We start from the raw sequence: 22,112 nt of genomic DNA on the forward strand, positions 1-22,112 counted from the left end.
CCTAAACAAATAAAGTAAAAACAAAATCGTCTGAGAATGCATTTTATTATTTTATAAACCACCTTAAGAAAAAAATCAATGAAGTTTCAAAAATAATCATTTAAAGGGCTATGGCTTTCTGCAGGAGGTTAAAATAGACTCAATATTGACTTTACAAGCATTTTACTTCCAGAAGTAGGAATACGCCTTATAATGCATAATGCCTCAGGGAATCTTCAAGTAACAAGCAAAACAACATTTTTTGGATGTTTCATTTTGGATGGCACCATTTTAAACTCAGCTTTTGAAAAAATCTCAATCAAAGTTGAAAATAATTCAGCCAGACTGCATCTAAGCTGAGCTTCTCAAGAAAGAGGTAGTATACAAGGTAAATGCAGTGGTAATTCTAAATCTTCCTCACGCCTGATTTACTCTCTGGTGACATATGGAAGCCATATGATCCTGAATATGATCAGGAGCCAAAGACCGCTAGGATGTAAAAATTCTGTGGTGATGCTCTCTTTTCCAATTTATATGTGATAAAAAAAATCTACACAGAGGCTGAACTACTAGCTGAACTGATTTCAAGGCCGTCACAAATCAAGCCTCAGAAGGTCAAAGATCTGCCATTGTGGAGTGAAAAACGCACACATGTCAAATACAATCTTACAGTAAAGATTTCAGCTCAATGTCCACCACTAAGCCTTCTAAGTTTTACAGCTTGTGTCTAGTAGTCGCTCTATCCTCTCAGTTTCTCAGCCAAAAAACAGTTAGATGTCATCAAAAAGGTCCTCTGGCTCACAAGTGTTTTCCAGTGTCTCAAGAGACATCGGATCCGGGGAATGCTTGTCTGATGTCTTCTGCGAGGCAAGATCAGGTCTGAAAATAAAAAACAAAGACAGTGATCTGAAACAGATTTAGACACAGATATAATCAAATCAAACAAACACAGAGAAGGCAATCATTTAATAGTGTATTTTGAGCTTTTTGTTAAGGTTACATACAAGAGAAAAGTGCTCTTTTTAAGAGCTAATTACTTATAGAGAGGGCAATGTTAAAACAAAGAGATGAATTCAGTTTACAAATGTCAAGGCTCCAGCTATTCTGTTACAACTTTTAGAACACTGGGAATGACCATTTCACCCACAATTTGCACAGCGAGAGCTAGGCATAGTAGGACAAATGCAAAAAAAAAAAAAAAAACACAAAGAATTTGGTCTTTCACTACTACCCGGGATGACTGCTCTTTCTCTTTGCCCTAGTTGTCCCATCTGTTGCCCATCAGCTTGGCTTGTAGGCATATGAAGAGTCATACTAAGTTGTACCAGAGGTCAATGCCCCAAACGTACAAGTTTCTTGTCAAACAACAGAGTAGAAGAAACAACGGCAAATTTAGAAAATCCTTTCATAATACACACTCACGACTTTTGGACTTAAAAATCCCTGGCTTACACCTATACTTGCTATGTTTACATTTGCTAGAACTGTATACAAATAATAGTCCTTGTCATGCACTGATATATATACACTAAGAAGACGCAGGTTTTTCTCGGATAACTGTACGCTACAGAGTCCTATTTGAAAACTTCAGGCCAGAATCTGACATGCACTATATTCAATAACATGCTGCTCTGCACTTAGTCCTATGTAGGATTTATCTGACTATCCTTATCATCACAGAATTTTTAAAAGTCTCTGTTACATGACTTCTGGCATCTGTCAAGTGCTCATGTTCACTGTTTCTCTTTTCTCTCGAGGTAGGATTCTGATAACATGACTTTGTGTCTCTCCTTCAGGGGGCAAGGCAAGGAAAAGTGTCTTGCAGTTCAGAAGATCGTGACATTTGCAATAGCTTCCAGCCCTTATAAAAATTAATTTTATATTTATAGACTGGATCACCCAAAAGCATTTCAAGCCTTCACAGGCATATTTATTTCTGAGAGCTTTAGAAGGGAAGCACTATGGATCACAGACATTTGAGTTCTTGAGGACATAATATTCCGCGCCTACATAACTAGCTGCTTTTAAGACAAGATCTGACCTCTTGAACTTGACTTAGCGTTCTGTGGAAAATCAGTATAGGAAGTAGAAAACAGTCATAATGTGCTTGTAGTTGTCTATACTGTAGGATTTCGGACCCGTTAGAATTTCCTAAGATTTGATGCCTTCATGCCCAAGTTCAGAAAGAATATGAAAAATAATATATTATCAAAGCCAACACAACATCTACCGTGAACAGAAGAACTAGACAGAAGTGATGGAAAGCATTACTTTCAAATGCCATATGAGGGCTTAGTGTATTCAGACATTCAAAAGCAATCCTAATTTCCAGATTAACTCAAGCTTTTGCATACATCTGCTCTAAAACTGTGACCAAGGTTAGTCAAATCTAAAATTTCCAATCATTGTTTTGAAATTTGATTTTATACAGATTCACAGTCAACTTTTCCAAAATTTCTAATTATAAAGCTCTAGGGAACAGAAGTAGCCTTAAAAACACTACAATCTCCGAAATGTAACAAGTTTTCTAAGATCGCAGCCACTACCTGATTCCTAGCTTCTTAGGCTTCAAGTTTTCCAGCAGAAGCTATGAAATCTTCAGAGGTTCATGTGGAGGCTTGCTTCAAGGACAGTAGTCTGGGATGCCTTGTTAGTAGATAACAAAGCTCAAGGATGGAAGTGCAGGTGTTTTATCAGCAAACAAGGAGTAAAAGCAAGAAAAAGGAGAAAATTGCAACTGTACGGCTGCTGTGTGACCAAGAAGCTGATTGGATAGTCTTGACGTAATCCTTTAGATTATTGGTTTATTTAGTAACTGTGTTTCGCGTGCTTTTAGGCAAATAAGGAATTATATCTGGGATAGTACAGCATATAAGTTGTATTTGATGCTTAATAAAGGGTCTTTGGTTCATTGTTCCGGAGTCCGTGCCTTAAATATGCCATAGATTCAGTCCTATAATGTTTTCTGCTCTGGACCTGGGGAATTATTTTCATTTAGAGGTGGCACCTGTCATGCTCCTAAGGAATCAGCAAAAGTCCATTAAATTCTGGATGTCAGATGCTGTGACTTCCTAACAGCTTTACAATATTCAGAAGGATTTCCTCACCATTCTATTCCAGTCCAGTAAACTGCTTGTACTTTCATATTATGATCACCTCTTTCTCTGAAAATCTAACTAGCGATCACTGGAAATTCTTCAAAATGCTTTCCATCATGCCTGAATAAATCATGTTCAAGGACTTTGTCTTTTGGTTGATATGCAGTGACATCTAGATAGACATATGCTACTTCAAGTCACTTGGACTATATGTAAAGCAAAGCTACCAAAATCTGATATTAATCTTATATTAGACAACAACTTCTGGTCTGCAGGATCAGATCATTCAAAACTATTTTGATTGACAACAATCAACTTATTCATGCACATTTTTTTTTTAAAGTATAGTTACAGTGTTATGTTCAACTTCACTTCTGAAGATATATTTTTCTTTTACCTTTTTGGGTCAGTCTAAAGCATTACCTCTCTACTGAGAACATACCTGAATGACTTAGTATGCAGTAGCACACAGGCCATTTTACTTAGTTCTAAATGGTCTCATTAATTTATAAATTAGGTGTGAAGACCTCTGTACATGACAGGCTATTGCAGGTAATTAAAGTGTTTTTTTTTTTTTTTTTAGAGTAGCTTAGGAATCTTTCACTATTCTGTACTAGACACATAGGTATAATACTAATATATTTATATGACCTCAGATTTGCTGATTGAGGCTTCACCTATGTCAACATTTTCTAATTTTGAAAAGCATGCCTGACAATGCTTGTGAATAGTTATGTCAACAATAACTTTATCCTCACTGAGTAAACCGTTTTCAACACCACACAGTAGATCAGATTTATAAAATACTTCAATATGAAGAACCAAACTAGTGAGTTTTAACTTTTCACAGCTAGAACTGTTAAGCTTCTGTGTTCTTGTAATAACTCAATCCTCATTTAATTTCTAAAAGTTGTTATACTGTGTCTGTGAATCAACCCAACCACACTTGCAGAGTGGAAGCATTAAACTCTTTACGTTAGAGTTCATAAGCAACTTAATTTGGGCTTTAAGACTGGATAATTCATACTTGCATGGCAATTCTTCATTACTTGCCAACAGTTTCTTTCTGCTGTGAAACAATTTTAAATCTTGGATTCTCAGTGAAGCTGTATTACCATACCCTGCTGTATAATCAAGTTAATTTCTTTAAATTGCAGTAAGTTGTATTGCCCTCTCTTGCCAAAAAGCCTGTAAGTAAGGCATTCTTCCTGAAAGTTTATTCTTCTGTTGGATCACTTTTTGAAGTCTTGCCTTTTGGTAAACTTAAACTCCATTAACACATCTGGAGAACTGCTGACTATAAGACATCATTTCATATTGCCTGACATTTAGTTCAAGCCCTTCATAAATTGAGATGGAAGACTAGATCCACAGCTGGTGCAAATCACTGGAGCACTAATAATGTCAGTGGAGCTCTGCTGACTTATACCAGCTGAGATTCTGGCCCACAACTTGGAAGAAAGTGGTTGTATTACTTGATATTTCTTTCCACAGCTGAGTATGAGCCATAAGAAAAGGAAGATACGCAACACAGAACTTAACAGTCTTGAACTACAGTAAAGTAATTCAAAGTCATGCAGGATAATGCCTTTGCATAGCTTGGGAGAAAAAGCAACACCTTCTCTGCAAGAGGATGGGTGGACAAGTCCCATATCTTTCAGGTGACATAACTATTCATGAGTTTGCACAGATGCCAGAAAAGAGCTGCACAACACATCTCCTGCTGGAGTACGTGGTCAGAATTCCATTCTGTAATGCCTTTGAAAGAGCAGGAAATAGAAAATTCTTATGTGATCGCTACAAATTATATGATTAAAAAGGTCTTTTTAGTGGTCAAAAAAAAACTCAAAAAAAAATGCCAAAACAGTTATTGCTGTTCTGAAATAAAACCAGGTTAGAAAGTGCAATGTTACCAAAACTGCTCACTTCGAGGTATTTCTTGATGGAAAGAGGAAAAGGTTCTTGTATTTAGTTTTGCTTGTATATGCAGCCCAGCAAATTGTAGTTAAAGTGTTACTAAAGCTTTTTTACTGAAACAACTGCCATGAGGTTTGAAAAGATAAGTTATACTATACTTAATAAAGATATAAGAATGTCCTAAAAAGCTTGATTGATTTAGGAGGCACACTTGTACCCTTATTTTCCACATTTTCCTTTGGTAATTAAAAGAATCACTTCAGATCAAGAGCCAACATTTTCCTGAAAGAGGAGATTTCAGCTCTTCAGAGGATGTGTAGCAGTCTTTAGAGAAGGTGAAATTTTCAGTGTCAATTTCTTTCCTTAATTGGGTCTAATATTTCTTTTTTTTTTTGCCATTGATCTGAAAAAAATCGTCTTACTATCACAAGGTGATAGTAACAGAGGATATAATATGACACATACTTTCTGCAGTATCATAAAAATAGATGGCAGCAGCAGCTCATAAACAGAATTTGTATAGTCTTTATAGTATTATCATTGAAACAAACGAATGAGGAATCTCAAATAGTAACAAACAGTCTCTTTATGATTGACATAACAAACGCTCAGAGCAACATTTGTGTTCCAGGGATGATATATTCAGTCCATCCCAAGGGAAATACTTGGATTCTTTGATTTATGAACAACCTGCTGTCTTGACTGTATAAACACTGTCTTCACAGAAAGACCTCAAAAGAACTGTGCTCATCAGCAGCCATTATTAAAGAAGGATTACAAAAGAGCTTTGAGTAAGGGCCTAGGTGAAAACTTCATAGACTTTGTGGCTATACCTAAAACCTTGACTTAAAACAACTGAATCCCCATGGTGTAAGTTCTTGGGAGGCATCATATTGACTGCCTATGGCTACTGGCCAAAAAGAGGAAAGTTCAAACATGAAAAGAAAAAGAAGTGGTCCAAGAGAGGAAGGGGGAAAAGCTTTCACATCAGAACAGACACATCAAGGATACTATCTGTAGGCATTTCTTTTTAAAGATAAATTTTAAAAATATAAACAAAGTTGAAACCACATGTGATTTAAAATATGATCAGCAATTCTCCTTTACAGCAATGTTGATAGCCATAATATAATGCTGGTGGCTGTAATATAGGGTGAATCATAGAAGTATTTTCCTTTAAAATTTAAATTAAAACAAAAAACAAAGTCAAAAGCTGGGCTAATTTTGGCAGTATTTTGAGCATTCACTTAGCAAATATCATCTATTCTGGTATTTATTCCTGGAAATGGCTTGAAAATTAAGCTGCATATTTTCAACTCATCTTACAAAATGAAATGTCCAGACCGGGAATCATGAAGAACGCACTTGCTACAGTCACCACCATAATCCAAAACAAGAGTTGGTAAACCCTTTCCTAAGTTAGATTAGGGAGGAGACTGCATATTTTTCTACAGATTTCAATGGTCTGAAAAGAAATGGTGGCTTCAGGGATCACTAGAATGTGGGTCATACCTGTACCTATGCAGATGCCCACTGGCTAGAAGAAAGGACTCAAGAAATGGGTGTGGAAATAACTTTTGGCTTAAGGAAGGCTGTCTCTGTCCCTCTTGGAGAATCTTCCTTGTGTGGCCTTTTCATACACTCAATGTATTAAGCAAATGTTCTAGTCCCAGGAAAGGTCAGCAGACAGACAGTAATAAGCTTGTTCAATTACATTCTTAATGAAAAATATTTTCAATGCAGTAACCACAAATCTAATGTTCAGCCAGGGAATCAATGGTCCTTAATAAGCCTCTCCTTCTGGCCAAAAGCCAAACTGCACCTGCATGCTTCATAACCACTGTGGAGCCACATAAGACTGGAATTTTCTCAATAAATAAAACCTAAAGCTTAACTTCAAAAAACAGGACAATTGCTAAATATTATCTTAAGCCCTTGCAAGTGTCACGCTTTGTTCTCTAGAGCAATGAACTATCAAGATAGAGGTTATTTTTGATTTATTCTTATAGAAGTTTTTTTAAGTATTATCCTGCAGTCCTTCAGAGGAAGAAAAGTGATCCAAGAATCACTTAAACATGACAGAAATAGACACATTGGTTGTGGCAAGAACAAACTTGCAAACAAATCTACTAAACTAAGATATCCATCTATCTCTTAATGATCTATTTTCTAATGACTGGTTCAGTCATTAGAAGTCCATCTTAACATTAGCAATCATCCACTCAATTTAGTTAGTCATGTAAAACAAACCTCAGAAAATATGCATAACATCTTAAATGGCTGTGTAGACATGTAAATGAGCAATGCTCACAGCAATTTTTTAAGGACTTGATTCCATGTGCAGTTGCACATTTCCCATTAAATTCAGTTGGCATAGGTGCAGGTTCTTATTCATTTAAAAAGAATATCCCAGTTTAGTGATATAAATATAGTTCTGGATCTTTTTTTATCTGATCAAACACACTTGCAGATGTTTACTAACAATGATCTAGATAAAAACGTAGTAATAGATATCACTTAAAAGAAAAAGTCTAAACCATGTTTGTTTTAGATAAGTGGCACACATTTCTGTGGCTCATTTCCACTTAAACTTCTTCTTACTTAAATAAACTAGACCACATTCCCTTTATGAAACACACTAACATCACTGCCTTCAGAGGGAAAAAATACAAATCGATCTCTTAATCTTAACTACAAGAGTATACAGTAAAGGAAAATGTAGTTTGTTTCAGAATTTTGTCAAGACCTTTCAAGAATTTGGTGAAATGCAAATTCATCAACAAATATTAAATGCCATTTTAATAGCTAATCATTAAGCATTTATTAATTACATATTCTTTTATATAACTCCAGCCCTGGCTAAACTGTCACGACCTTTCTCCAGGTGAAAGTCACGGAACTGTTTATCTCCCTAGCCTTTTCTTCTCTCCCTATGGTCATAACCAACAGCCAAAGATAGAAGAGGGTAAACAGAAATCCTTGAACCAGCTATTCATGTACAAAAGGCAAGTCCTCAGGTCGTAGTCCCCAGTTCACAGGACAGGCAGAGACTGTGACTGCCAGCAGGAGATGCAAAGCTGGGGAGGGTGGATGTGAGGGAAGGGTTATTTAGCACCCAGCCTTGCCCCAGAGCCTGCCTTTTGTGCACACTACTCCCCTGCATTTCAGTAAAGACCTGCAAGCCTGTTCTAGCAACCAAAGGACAGGGTGTTCTTTTGTTCTGTTTTTAATAAGATAATCCTGTTTTCCCCTGGCATGACAACCCAAATTTGCAGATGGAAGTGACAATTGCAAAGCCATATTGAATCCAATCACAAAACTAAAGCATTTAAGTGTAGGAAATCCAGCAGTTCTGAAACCTAAATTGCACTGCAGATCTTCCATATCTTCTCCACTCTCTCCTTTCCACTGCTTAGGCTTTAAGTGTCTATCTAAATCCTACAGACTTCAACAGGAGCTGAAAACACACTTAAAGTTAGGCACATTCTTACAGACTCCTGAATTAAGGCCTCTGCTTGTGACTCTCTGGGGTGACTCTCTACATTTACTGCCATGGAATGAAAACCAAAACTACCTAAATTTAAATAAGGTCACTTTAAAATAAAAGTGGATTAGCCCAGTGTTCATATGATGAAAAGCCTTCTCTTACTAAAAAACTCCAATAATCTTTACAAAATAACTAGATATATCTACAGAGATCCTGCTGTCAGAAGAATGTAGGAAATTCGTGAGTAATAATTCTAAAAATGGTCTTAAAAAAAACCAATCAAACAAATCTTTTCTCCCTGCTGAACATTCTGTACACATACACCTGGGTACGCACATTCCAGGTTCCACGTATTTGCTCAGCATAGTTGAATTATTCACTTAAATCAGTTTACTGCTGAAAGCCACTTGGGATCAGTACAATATTGAATATGATTTAAGTATCTATTTTCTAACAATACAATGCACGCAGAAAGACATACCAGCAGTGAGCTCTTGGTTAATCTGAAAGCAGTGGATTGAATAAATTGGCAGCAGATACAACTTAAGGCACAGCAGCCTCCCCGCACAAAGTATTGAATCTAAAATTATTGTAGTTGTCATGACTGTGCTTCACTTTTGCCCTCTCTTAGCTCCCATTGAATCTCTCCTAAGTTCCTCCTGTCCTCCCTCCAGTCCCAGATCTGAACTCCTTCATACGTTTCTGAAAAAGATCAAATCTTTGATATTTAAGATCAAATCACTACCTATAATGACACCTGTGTGAGCTAAGACGTGTTTGAACAGCAGAACCAAGAAAGAGGGGGATGGAGGAGGGGGGCAGCAGCTCATCCAGCCTTTTGAAAATTATGAGGAGAAAAAGTAAAAATAGATACAGACCTGGACATTACAAAAGCCCAAAATAGCAGATTTTTCATCATATCTCAGTCATCCTTGAGATCCTTCCTAGCCTGGGTAAAGCCATCAGCTTTGTTCACTTATCGCCAAGCTTACTCATTTTTTTGGAGGCGCATAAAGCAAAAAAAAGCCATCTTAAGAACCTGGCCTTTACTATTGTACTTGCTAACTCTCTGGTAATGCTTCTTCTTACCTTGGATGCAGGTTAAGATGGTTTCACAATCTCCCATTAGAAAAATGCATCATGGAATGTTTTCTCGGTGGAGTGAAGAAGTCACTTCCAAAATAAATTCTCTATTTATTACAGGAAACAGGAATGATCTGCGACTCAAGATAGAATTGCTACAAGAAAGAGAGCATAAACATGCTCTGTTGTTACTTCAAAATGATTCACTTTTTCTCCCTCAAAACTTGAACTCTTGACCCATTCTTGCTCCTTGGGTCTGCCTACGGAGCAGCATATGCACTAAGTACTTTCCCAGGAACATTAACAATAGACCAAATAACCAAGTCATTACTTGTTGCTGCAAGAGAGTCTAGACTATAAGATTTTTTAAAAAGGTTGTACTTCCTCCAAAAAAAACAATACCCCAACTAACCAGGATGACTGGACTGGCCCATGTGCTTCTTCCATAAAATTAATATATAAAGCAGGATTTCTTTTTCCTAATAAGCTTCTCTACTTCTTTTTTGTAAGTGCTCAAATTCACAGAAAGATATCGTTAGCCCTTATATTTCAGATATTTCCCTTTCTGCTATAACAATTTTCCTACTCGTTGTACCAGAATCTAGGGACAGTCACAGCTCACGCATTCATGCAGGAACTTTCCCCTGGGTCACAATAATGAAGGTTAGAGGCTTAACTGGTATTAAATCAAGACAACCGAAATGACTGTGACTGAGTTGGGATAGCTGAAAATCTGTCCCAAAGGTCAGATGGAGAAAAGTACAGGATGGGAACCAGTCGAAATCTGTCTCCACATCAGCAGGCCACCTATCAAGGTTTCACAAAAGAAACCCGGATGACAAATGGATATGAGTTACAAGACTTGAATTTACAAGCATGGCAAGCTGAAAGACAGCAAGCAATCCTGTGTTTTAAATGGATTTTTCCAATTATTGCTACTACACAAATATAGGTTTAGAGTGCCCATATTCCACAAGTCTCTCTACGAAACATTTCTACTCAAACCCTAGGACTTTAGAGACAGAAAGCTAAGAATAGGGACTCAGAGTGACTTCAGGCCATAAACCTAATGTAACCCAGAGGCTGCACACTGCAGGTGTCAGACAGTCAAGTTCCTTTGGTCCGCCTTGCTGCTGTTCCCACCACCCTTCCTTGGAGAGATACTTCATAGTCCTGGCCTGTTCAGCACTGTCTCACTTGACACTATATATGGAGGCATGTTTTTTTGTTTGTTTGTTTCATTTTTACTCAAAGCTTAACACAACATTCTGCAATTTTGGTCACTGTGACCTGCATTGGACTGAAATCAGTGGTGTTAACGAAAAGACGAAACAGGCACATACTGCCCTGTGTGAGAACTACAGCAGCCAATCTAAAACAGATAATGAGAGAGACAGCTTATCAGACAAGCAGAACCAAAGAACCCCAAATTAGCCCCAAATCCTGCCTCCAACAGTGACCAAAAACAGATGCTTTTTGAAGAGTACAAGAAAGAGCAAACTCATATGACACTTTTTTGAAGTGTCTCTTCTGTCTCCAAACATTTGCTGCTCAAAAGCTTCCAGAACCAGAGTTAACTTCCATGCATTTAGAGACTGATATTCAGTAGATTGCTATTTCACAAACTGCTCCTGTCTCTCCTTGAACTTCTGTAAACTTATAATATTCCCAAAATCTTGAAGGAGTTCCACAGATAATATGCAGGAATAGGAATAACTTAGATCAGAACACAGAATGTAATAAATAGGAGGAAAAGCAACATGACAAAATTGATTCGATACCAAAATAAAATAATTTTGTTTGCAAAGATTTTTCAGTTATATAGTCAAATTTTATTTTCATTATGATACATTAGTGTAAAACTGAAGTAGCTCTACCAAAGTTGGCTTTTATTAGTCTGGTGTTCAAACAAACATTCAAACCACTGATGTATTTAAGAGATACATACATATATGTATACATCTTTAGAGAGCCTTGATAACCGTGCTGGTGCTGTTAGTGGCAAATTTAGACTGACTGGTCATTTTGTGAATTTCAGTATGGTGCTCTAAAGGGTATTTTATCTTACAAATGCATTAAGAAGAAAAGGCAGCACCATACAGGTGGGTAACTGGGACTTTATTAGGAGAATGCGGCTGTCAATCAGACAGAATAATCACGGAATACATGTGAAACAGATGCTGTCTATGTAAAATAACCCAGGGTGCCATACAGATGAATCGCTAAAAATGTAATTACACTTGAGTCTCAGGTTATTAGTTACAGGAGCACTTATTTGAAATCCATCTGGTTTTATACACTGTGCAGTAGTGAGAAACAGAAAATGGGGAACTGACATTTTTCAAGTACGCCCTTTCATTTGATGCCTCCATTTTGCTTTTCAGAGCATAAATACGGATCAATTGTACTTTTACAAAGCAAAAATCCCAGGGAAGTCACTGTCTTCTATTAGTCAAGACTGTGACAATTCCTGCATTTTGAATCTGCCTGAAATATATATCTTTACAAAAGAAAGAGTGAGGAGTTCCCACCTAAAATGGCACATAATGGCCCAGACTTTCCATAAATTTTCATAATCAGAAAGATCAGCTCAGATAGTACAAACAGAGGCAAATAATTTAAAAATCCTACTGGTTTAAAAAGCTTTTCTTTTTAACATGTTATTATAAATAAAAATGGCTGTTCGAAAAGTTTCCCAATAAATCTGGAAGACAGAAAGCATTTTTTTTAGCAACATTTTTTTTTAAAAAAAAGAATTTTCAGAATTGTCCAAGCTTAATTTAGCTCTTCTAATAAAACTGGCTTCCTTCAAAGCAGAGTTAGACTAAGAAATCTTCAGATTGCAAATGGAATTATGGAAACCCTGTAGGTCTGAGGGCTCATTTTTGGGGAGACAATGAGTTCCCTCTTGTACTCCTTGCAGCAACAGCAAAGTGTGCACTGCAGTTCCTAGCACAGGGCAGCTCAAACATCCCTGTGAATCTTCAGAAGAGGTTTAACTAGCAGTATGCAACATCACAGTTGACTATATGTGTATGTACATACACACACGCACTCTTGACGGTTACAGAATACAGACCTGTTCATAAAAGATCTAGACATTAGTGACTATCCAAAGTGCTCAGATTCACAGGTCTTTCTCCACTGGCTTCATTTGTTTTCATACACGATTTTTTTTGTACAAAATATACCAACACGAGTCTCCCCAAATTTAGCAGGAGGTCATTGGCCTGTATGTCTAATAGGTATCTAGAATATACAGTTCTTGTTTCCCCAGGGATCTCTGGACACGCTAGTGAGAGTGGTCCAAAATCCATGGCTGTTTATTGAGACTGATTTTTATCAGCTAAACCTAGTGGTAAAATAAAAACAAACAAGCAGGACTACTCCTTTCGCACACTGCTAGGTTTTGACACCAACCAGGAAGAAGGAAGCCCAAAGCATGGCTCAGGACACATTTAACACACTGCTCCTTGTTTACATTTCAGCAATGCTCTTTGTGTCTTCACTTCACCAGTTCTGCCAAGAACATAGCATTTCTTCTAAGTACCACTCTGCATATAAAGCTTATAAGACAATCAATATAGAAATTAATAAACATTGACTTATTGATGCTATTTCTGTTTTTAAACTTTCAAAATATTTGTAACATGAACAAAACAAACATTCGATATTGATCCATGCAAAAATTCTGATGTAAGAGAGATATTTGGTATAAAGCACCAAACAGAGAATGCTTAAGGCTGCTTAATAACCAACATGAGCTCTTAAAATAATTTATAGTTCTGCTTTTCACTATAAGCTGTAAGAAGAGGAATCCATTCTACCTTTGCATATTCAGTATTGCTAATCGTTAATAAGATATTCAGGCCAAAGTAATAAAAGCTCTTTCTAAATCTGGAGGGAACTGATGAAAGCAATTACAGTGAGGGCTTGGTACTGTCAAACTGTCAAGTTTCAAGCTTAATGTAATTCTTTAGAGTTTATTTTTTTTTCTACTCTAGAGGGAAAAGATTGCAAGCCATTTTCTGTTGAGAATGCAAAAAAGATGATTTAGCTACATGATACTGAAACATGCTATAATGCACCACTAGCATTACATGTTATATATCACAGCAGTTCTTCAGAAAGGGAACTCATCTTTCACTATTCAATATTATTTTGAGAAAAAAGTCTGGTAAGGGCCTTGCGGCCCTTAGCAGGGACAGTGAGAAATTTCAGAAGTCTGAGAAGTATTTTCATTTCAATTTTATCAATCGTTTCTGTTTTTCTAAGCCAGAGAAATGTTCCGTCGTGGAGGAAACGAGATAATAAAATATAATAATGAGTCATTAGGTTTAGTCTGAATGCAGCCATTTATCAGTAGACTATATTCTGCCTAAAGATTTTTCCTACAATGGCTTTGTAGCATTTGCACTGAATATTACTATAAAACATAAAAAGACATTCAACAACAACTCAAGATCTTCCAGAGCATGGAACAAAATGACTAAACAGCACTCCAGCAATTACCAAAATCAAGAATGACAAGTTACCTATCAACATAACAAGTGCAAACAAGTAAAGATATTTATAATTGTCCATACAGTTGCAATAACAAAATGTAGAAAGATTTCTCTTGTTCTCTACACACAAACTCACTTACATTGCACAAGGTTTGTCAAAAATGCTAAGCTGCCAGAACTGAAGTGCCAGCTATACCCTATTTGGATCAAGTATGACATAGACAGTGGCCTATAGCAGACGTAGACAGGACAGCCCCTAACACATTCTTCATCCAACGCCCAGTGGAGTTAGCCCCATGGTGATGACAGTCAGCCCACTAAAGAGAATCATAGAATCATAGAATGCTTAAGGTTGGAAGGGACCTCTAGAGGTCATCTAGTCCAACCCCCCTGCACACGCAGGGTCACCTAGAGCACGTGGCACAGGACTCCGTCCAAGCGGGTTTTGAAGATCTCCAGAGAAGGAGACTCCACAACCTCTCTGGGCAGCCTGTTCCAGGGCTCTGTCACCCTCACTGTTAAGAATTTTTTTTTCCTTAAGTTCCTGTGGAACTTTTGGTGTTTCATTTTGTGGCCATTATCTCTAGTTCTATTGATGGCCACCAGTGAAAAGAGGCCAGCACCATCCTCCTCACTGCCTCCCTTGAGGTACTTATAGACACTGATCAGGTCCCCTTGCAGCCTTCTCTTCTCCAGGCTGAACAGGCCTAGCTCCCTCAGCCTCTCCTCATAGGACAGATGTTCCAGGCCCCTGATCATCCTTGTAGCCCTGCGCTGGACTCTCTCCAGCAGCTCCACATCCCTCTTGTACTGTGGAGCCCAGAACTGGACACAATACTCCAGATGCGGCCTCACCAGGCCTGAGTAGAGGGGCAGGATCACCTCCCTCGACCTGCTGGAGACGCTCTTCTTAATGCACCCCAGGATCCCATTGGCCTTCTTGGCCACGAGGGCACACTGCTGCCTCATGGTCAACTTATCATCCACCATGATGCTCAGATCCTTCTCTGCAGAAAGTGTCACCAAGTCTATAGCCCAGCTCAGTCTTTAGCTCTTCGACTGTAGCTCCATATGACGATGAAGATCAGTACTAACAATGTACTGCAGAAGGTGGATTATTGCATTTCCTCTTATTTGAAATACTCTGTGAAACAACAATCTGTCACTAGGGAACCTAAACTGGATCTCAGCAGGTTGGAGAGGAGTCAGTGAGTAGAAAGCAACAAATAATTACACATAAAATCAATTTTAGTGAGGGATAAAAATCTACTTTGTCTTTTCTTTTAATTATACATTGAGGGAAATAGGATTGTTTTCTCTTTTAGAAGTACAGTGGGAAGAGGCACATTGAACTTAGTGAGGCACACAGTACAGTGTGGAAAGTGCCTTCTGTGCTATTTATGTTGCATCTGTCTGCCTCAGGCAAAGAGGAGATGTGGCCAAATTATAAATAAGACAGTATGGTATACGATGAACAAGACTGAGAAAACTTGCATTAATGACTTTGGCTAGTAAAGCTTGGTGCATGAAACTTTCCTCTGTTTGCCAAAAGGGTGTCAAAAAGTAACATGCTAATTTGCAACCTATGAGACTTTTTAGGGAATGAATTAAGTTAAATTGCCAGCACACTACAAAGGTAGAATGCAGTGAACATAAAGGCAGCTAATAGGCATGGTATCATTTGCTGCCCAGAGATAAGATGTCTAGTCCTACAGAACAGGAGGCTGTTTTGGACTTCTTAAAATACTTCTTTCTAACAGGCGCACACGACTTAACAGATACACATGGTTTAATTAATAGATGTATTTAAATGTTTTCCTGTTCATAAAAGGAAGTGGACTAAAAGTAGATTAAAGAACAAGAAACACACAAGAAACAAAGAATAAAATTCTGATTGCTCAAGCTGTTGCAAAACCAAGGCAGAAAGACATACTTATGTTCTCAGATAAAATGCATATTACAATGTTATTTTGCATCTTACAGCCATCCCAAAGCAGTCTCCTGCAATATGAAAATTAACACATTTAGAAAGCTTCAAATTTAGACTTCAGGCTTACCAAAACTACATAGATCTTATTAGGGTCTCAAATGGAGCTAAAAATCCTGAAAGAATAGAACTCCTGCAAGATTTCCTGCTTTCAGAAGTAGAAAGGGAGAATAGAATAGAAAGCTACGTCTCCCCCAGGCCTCCCTTTACAGAATTGGCTGAAAAATGGCGTTGTGGGAACCACCAGGACAACTCTTGAAGCTTGGCTCCAAACAGGAAAGAAGGCTTGGGTGCAGGGGGAGGAGAGACAAACTTATTATTTTATCATACTGAGTTCATTCACCCCCAGTACTTCTGTGTGTTTATTAAGTGTCAGCGATCACAGATTAGACAACAGAAGTGTGACAAAACCAGACCTGATACAAGTGACTGTTCCAAAAAATCATTCTTTACAGAAGATGCTTCATTCAAAGATGTGATTTTTTTTTTTCTCTTAATCACCATCTGAAAGGTCAAAAATTTTAGAGAAAATGCTTGTGGTGAGCAGTCCAGATCAATACAAGGCTAAGAGATAGAATTAATCAGTAAAGAGAACAATGAAGCCAAAGAAAATTCTTTTTACTGCAAGAAAACATAGGTGATTCAAATTCTCTCAGGGAATTTGAAAAAGCAGTGACTGCCCTGCACCACTGGCGTTTATTGATTTCCTAAAGGCTTGAACCTGATGAACCATTCTGTTGCTAAAGTGTCTAAGAAAAAAAATGGAAAATAATCTTGTCCAGCAGTACTACATCATTCAAGGAACTGCCTTCAGGACCCCCTCTTCTCTCCCTAACTCTCCCCATCCCACGACCTGATGGAGGTAAAAGCAGTCCCAGAGGAGGACGAGCCACAGGGCCATGACCAGCCACCAAAGTTCCAGGGGATTTATCCCATGCTGGCACACCAGCAGATGCTACCTGGGACACTGCTCTACAGCACCACAAAACTGCGTTTTGCTGCTTGCTGAATTCTTCTAATTTTGCCTTACACCATCAATATTACGGCAGTCTGTACTCCAATCCTACACATACTCTGAGGATAAATAGAAATATTACAAATCCAGGTGAGGGAAAGAAATGTATGGGTCTCCTGAGGATCACTGACAGCAAGTTTGGACAAGAATCACATTTATAGAGAGGCCGTCATTGGCAGTCTGAAGATGGCTGCTGAAAAGAGGGGAACAGACGTCACACTATGTTGTTGTTATTGGCATAAGCTTAGAACAGTCGCAGCTTATGCAGTTTGTCCCAAATCAGAGCCAAAATTGCCTATTTTCCCACCATGCTTCTACATGCATTTCATTTACTGCTTCCTCCCCCGCCTTCCACCAGTCCAAATGGCCAAATCCAAGTGCTGGCTCTGAGGAGAATAAGAACACAGTAGCTGGCTGGCATAAGCCCAGTCTGAGTACAAAGTGGGAGAAGCTGGATTTCTGCCAGCTACCAAATAGGCAGCTTTTGGTGGTAGAAACAGGCTTTAAAGGTTATGTGCATCACACACTTGCAAAACCTCCATCAGATGATGCATTGCAACCCTTTCCAGATGTCAACTCCCTCAGTGGAGGTGCTAGCTCTAGAATCACTAAAGGCTTTGTTGAGCTAATGCACTAATAGTGCTGCTTTGTGTCATAGCAGATAGACAGAATCTTCTGAAAAACTCTGGAAATGAACACACCCAGCAAAGAACATGACAAACCTAACATGAAGATTTTTTGAGACCTTGAAAAGAGCACTAGGCAAAATAATACTGACAAGAGTACTGGTAAAAAGTTCTTACAAAAATAAAAAGTAACACATGTTACAGCAACAAGTGTTTTACAAGGCCAGATTCCAACTCTACCATTGAAAAGAAAAAGAAAACAACCTTCAATAGGAGGTTTGGAGACAGAATCTTCCAACACATCTTGAAGCCAGGTTACTAAATAGATGCTGAGCCACCCTTGCAGCCTCCTAGGCTCTAGCAGTCATTGGATCCTGCAATATCTTGCCTAGACAAGAAGTCTAAGGAAATTGTTATGATCCATGGACCACCTGAAACTGTCCCCTGTGTCGCAGCTATTCAAGGAGCTCTCTCTGTAAAAGCCTAACAAGCTTCAGAGCTTGTTAAGAGACCTAACAAGGTCTCTGAAATTGGCAGATACTGAGCAAATTTCATGAGACTATGTTCTTGCAAAAGCCCCTTGCAATCATCTAGACCTATGAAGCTATTTAGATGTGCAGCCAGTTGGGAGTTTTCTGGCAATGCTTTCAATTTACTTTTCAGATACACATAAAACATCCAAACGTGGTAATTACAAGAAAAGTTGGGAAAATAGGGTTTTAGGTGCATAAACCAATGACCTAACTATACTCACCCACACACAGCATTTTTCTTATTTGTGACAGATATAAACTGGTTAGCTGTCTTTATAGCCCTTCCTGAAATCCCTTGTGCAATGTTCTTACCATCAGTGGTGCTCTGCTCTTTCTTAGACATGACTATGTTTTAGAGACTAAACTATTCATATATTGTCAGAAAGCTGTTATGTTTCCCTCAAAATCAGATCTGTAATGTTTGGGAAGAGACACTTAAAAGGCTTACAAATTAGAACAGTATGTGCTACTGTGCAGTATTAATCTTACATCTAATATTTATGAATATTGCTACATACTGCACCTGGGATAGACTTGGTCTTGATCTGTGGAGAACACACAGCAAAATCTTACAAGACTTCTTTGGATCAAGCATGTGCATCCTGCTCAGGGTAGTACTGAAGAAGCTGCCATGACCCAATATCAGCCTCTGAAACTTGTGTCTCGTGCCATCCAGATCCTGTATCTCTGTATGATGAATTCCTCGTGTATGAGGAATTAATCATTCCTAGTAAAATGTATTTGCAGTAGTTAATTTGGCAATTCCAAAAACTCTACATGCAGATGATACTCTCCTTTGAATCTGTGCTTTTAAAAGTGTATTCCTCTTTGTTTCACAAAGTTTTTTACCCCTTCAAATTACCCCTTCAAAACACACCAGATATACGACCATATAATGGGAAGGGTCTACTAAATGAAAGACACATATGTATTTTACGTTTGCCAAATGGAGAAAATAGAGAGTAAGCACTGACTTAAATCTGTTTTTGAAGAGTCTTATCAGAGAAAGGCAGGAAGAGTTGTTCTATCTAAGGGTTGTGGACAGCCTTTATTCTCTTTCTAAATTTATGCCATATACTTGAGCTTGAATTTGCGGGCAAATACACTCGAAAGAGCCTAAAGGTAAATATTAAACCAATAACTGTCAGATAAATAATGAACCTTTTATGAGACAATCTTTTATTTAATGTTAATAGTTTTGGTATATGAATTACTCAACGTTTGGGCTTGAACTTCTGCTCTGATGGAAACTTATTAAAAGAATCTCGTAAAATCAAATGATCAAAAATATTTTTCTCTAAATATTTATATATTTATATGTTAAAATAGTATTTATAGTTTCCCATAAATTTCCAACAGAACTGCAAAAGACAGGTAAAAATAACTTTGCTTATGTTTATGATACCAATTCCTCCTCACATGCTATTTTTGAACTCCAAGAGTTATTTTTTTTTTAACAGAGAGGATTGTATCTTGGTTTTTGTCAAGATAAATACCAGTGACATATAGTGCACAGAAAATAATCCAAAATGACAAAACTGATTTTGGAAAGTGACATTCACTAACGTAGCTAATGGTGAATAATTCCAGGTTGGGATTTACCAGATTTGATTTGAATCATAAACTATTCCTTGGTTAACAGATCTATGCAGTAATACTTTAATGTGACTGTGGCAGATTTCCCACACAAAAACCTCATTCTAAAGACATAACTATTTCCTTAGACTACTAAACAGTGTCTCATTGTGCTGATGATATTGTCAGAAATGCAAGCTTTTGATTAAGGGGATTAACACTGAAATGAAGACAAATCACATTTTAAACTCACTTGGACAAATTGATGTTAATTTTGCATAAGATACTAGGTTGGTTATAGGTCCTATGGCTTGATTATCTATAAATACATTTCATAGAATAATTAAAATTACAATTGACAGATAATTATCTATTTCTGTTTTTCCTTTCTTATACATGTTCTGCATACAGTGCTTGGATGATTACAAACAGCAATATGTAGGAAAAACCTTCAAAAATGCATCTGCCATTACCACGGTTCTAAGGACTAAGCAGTTTCACCTGCTTTCCATCCACGCTCTCCATATGTAGCTGCAAATCAACACAGTCAGTCTGCACTAACATTATTTTTTCATCACTTAGCATGTAACAATTGATTGTCTGATTCTATGAAGATTTCTATGAATGAACAAACTTCCTTCCTCCTCCTGGTTTAGGTCCACATACCTTATTTTCTACCATCTTGCCCTCTGATACTGTTTTCTACGCTATAGTTGCTTATTGCTGATGCACAAACAGCTCGAGCAGGATGGCAAACTACCCTGACTTCGGTCCCTACCAAGACTGCAAGAGCCCAGAATGAATTAGCAATTCAGTGATACAAATTTCCTGTTGCCTAATCAGGTGCCTTTCACTCTAGCCTAGCCAGGAAACAGTCATACTTCTGGTGTGGTTTTGCAAAAAAATACGAATTATACAGCAGTACAATGAACTATCAATTACTGACCCAATTTGCAATGCTGGGAATCGAAGCCCAAAGAATCTGCATGATCAAAGAAGAACTGAAGACTGCAAATTTTACTGCCATATTTTTACTGGAACACAGTTTACTCCTCCTAAAGTCATCCACATTAACAGAATACTTGCATGGTCTGGAGCTGTTTAAACAAAACCTCATTGTACAGTTCAACATTTGAAGGAAATTAGCCAAGTAATAAGACAAAGTATTTACTTAGAATATTAGAAAATGTTTTGTAAATTTTGCTGTTGATCCTGGAGTCTTAAACTAGACCAATTTGGAAATCAATCATACAGTTTATCTTTTTTAAATATCAGAAAGCATTTGTAATGGATTTTAGAATTAAGTGAATGAAAACTGCTATAGAATGTGTTAGGAATTATCAAAATAATGTAAAGAACTCAGTCAACCTACCATTGAATTTCTTGTGCATTTAGCCACAGGCATTAGAGAGGAAAAAACATCCTAAGCTGAAAGAAAACCACCAAGTCAGAAGATAAGGACTTAATTTAACTTGAAGAGTAAAATGTGATGGTAATAAATCAGCCTAGGGCTTGCATACTATAAAATGCATATGCTTTTTGCATGTGTTTTGCATGTATTTCATTTGCTATTTTACACTCCAGATTCTGTTGATAGGGAATCTGAATGTGCAGTTTAAAATCGCTGAGAGCAGACAAAGTATAAACTTGAAATTGTTGGCATGACTGAGATTTAAATGGATGAATAAATGGATGAATTTACTGCATCTTTGTTGTCATTATCCAGAGCTTTCATAGTAGAAGTTTCATAAAGGAGAGAATCTCTACCTTCAGTCATGTCAATGAGTCAGGTCTCTAACCAATAACTAGCAGGAGGATGTGAAAAAAGATTCATTCTGAAGGAGACAAGAACAGAGTATGCCTCAGCAGTAAGGGCTTTTTTTTTTTTTTTTTTTGAATAAACTTGAATGGACAAATGAAAACTTCTAAACTCTTCTTTTTTTAACAGCGTACTCTTGGATGTTATTGGTGAGATTCCTCAAAGAATAAGTCTCAAAACTGATAGCATCCTCCTTATGTAGCAGTTGTTCCAACCTATCTGGGAGCTCAGTGGTTTGAAGCTATTTTCTGTAATTTTGCACATGAGAGCCTTGCACGTGATGAATCAGGAAGGGACTTTGTCTGTAAGCCCTTACCCAGGGTGGCAAATGCAGTCCACAAGAATGTGGAAGTAACTCCTACACAGATGCATGGCTAAAGACCTGAATAAACTGTGTAAACCACTCACATTGAAATGATACAAACAGACTCTGTAATATATTGTCAACTGTATTGATCTTACAAAGATGTATACATGATGTGAAATGA

General features: G+C 37.6%; 1 protein-coding gene across 1 annotated transcript in view; it reads right to left on the reverse strand.

The window, feature by feature from the left end:
- Positions 1–556: 556 nt before the first annotated feature.
- Positions 557–22,112, reverse strand: part of XRCC4 (X-ray repair cross complementing 4) — a 166,399-nt gene continuing 144,843 nt past the window's right edge. The window contains exon 8 of the mRNA XM_088522108.1: positions 557–858. Coding sequence (XP_088378234.1) covers positions 750–858 — 109 coding nt within the window. The 3' untranslated portion in view covers positions 557–749. The remainder of the gene's footprint in view (positions 859–22,112) is intronic.

This window comes from Tinamus guttatus, unplaced genomic scaffold (assembly GCF_059628265.1).
Source record: "Tinamus guttatus ecotype Peru unplaced genomic scaffold, ASM5962826v1 Tinamus_guttatus_pri_ptg000149l, whole genome shotgun sequence".
Lineage (NCBI taxonomy): Eukaryota > Metazoa > Chordata > Aves > Tinamiformes > Tinamidae > Tinamus > Tinamus guttatus.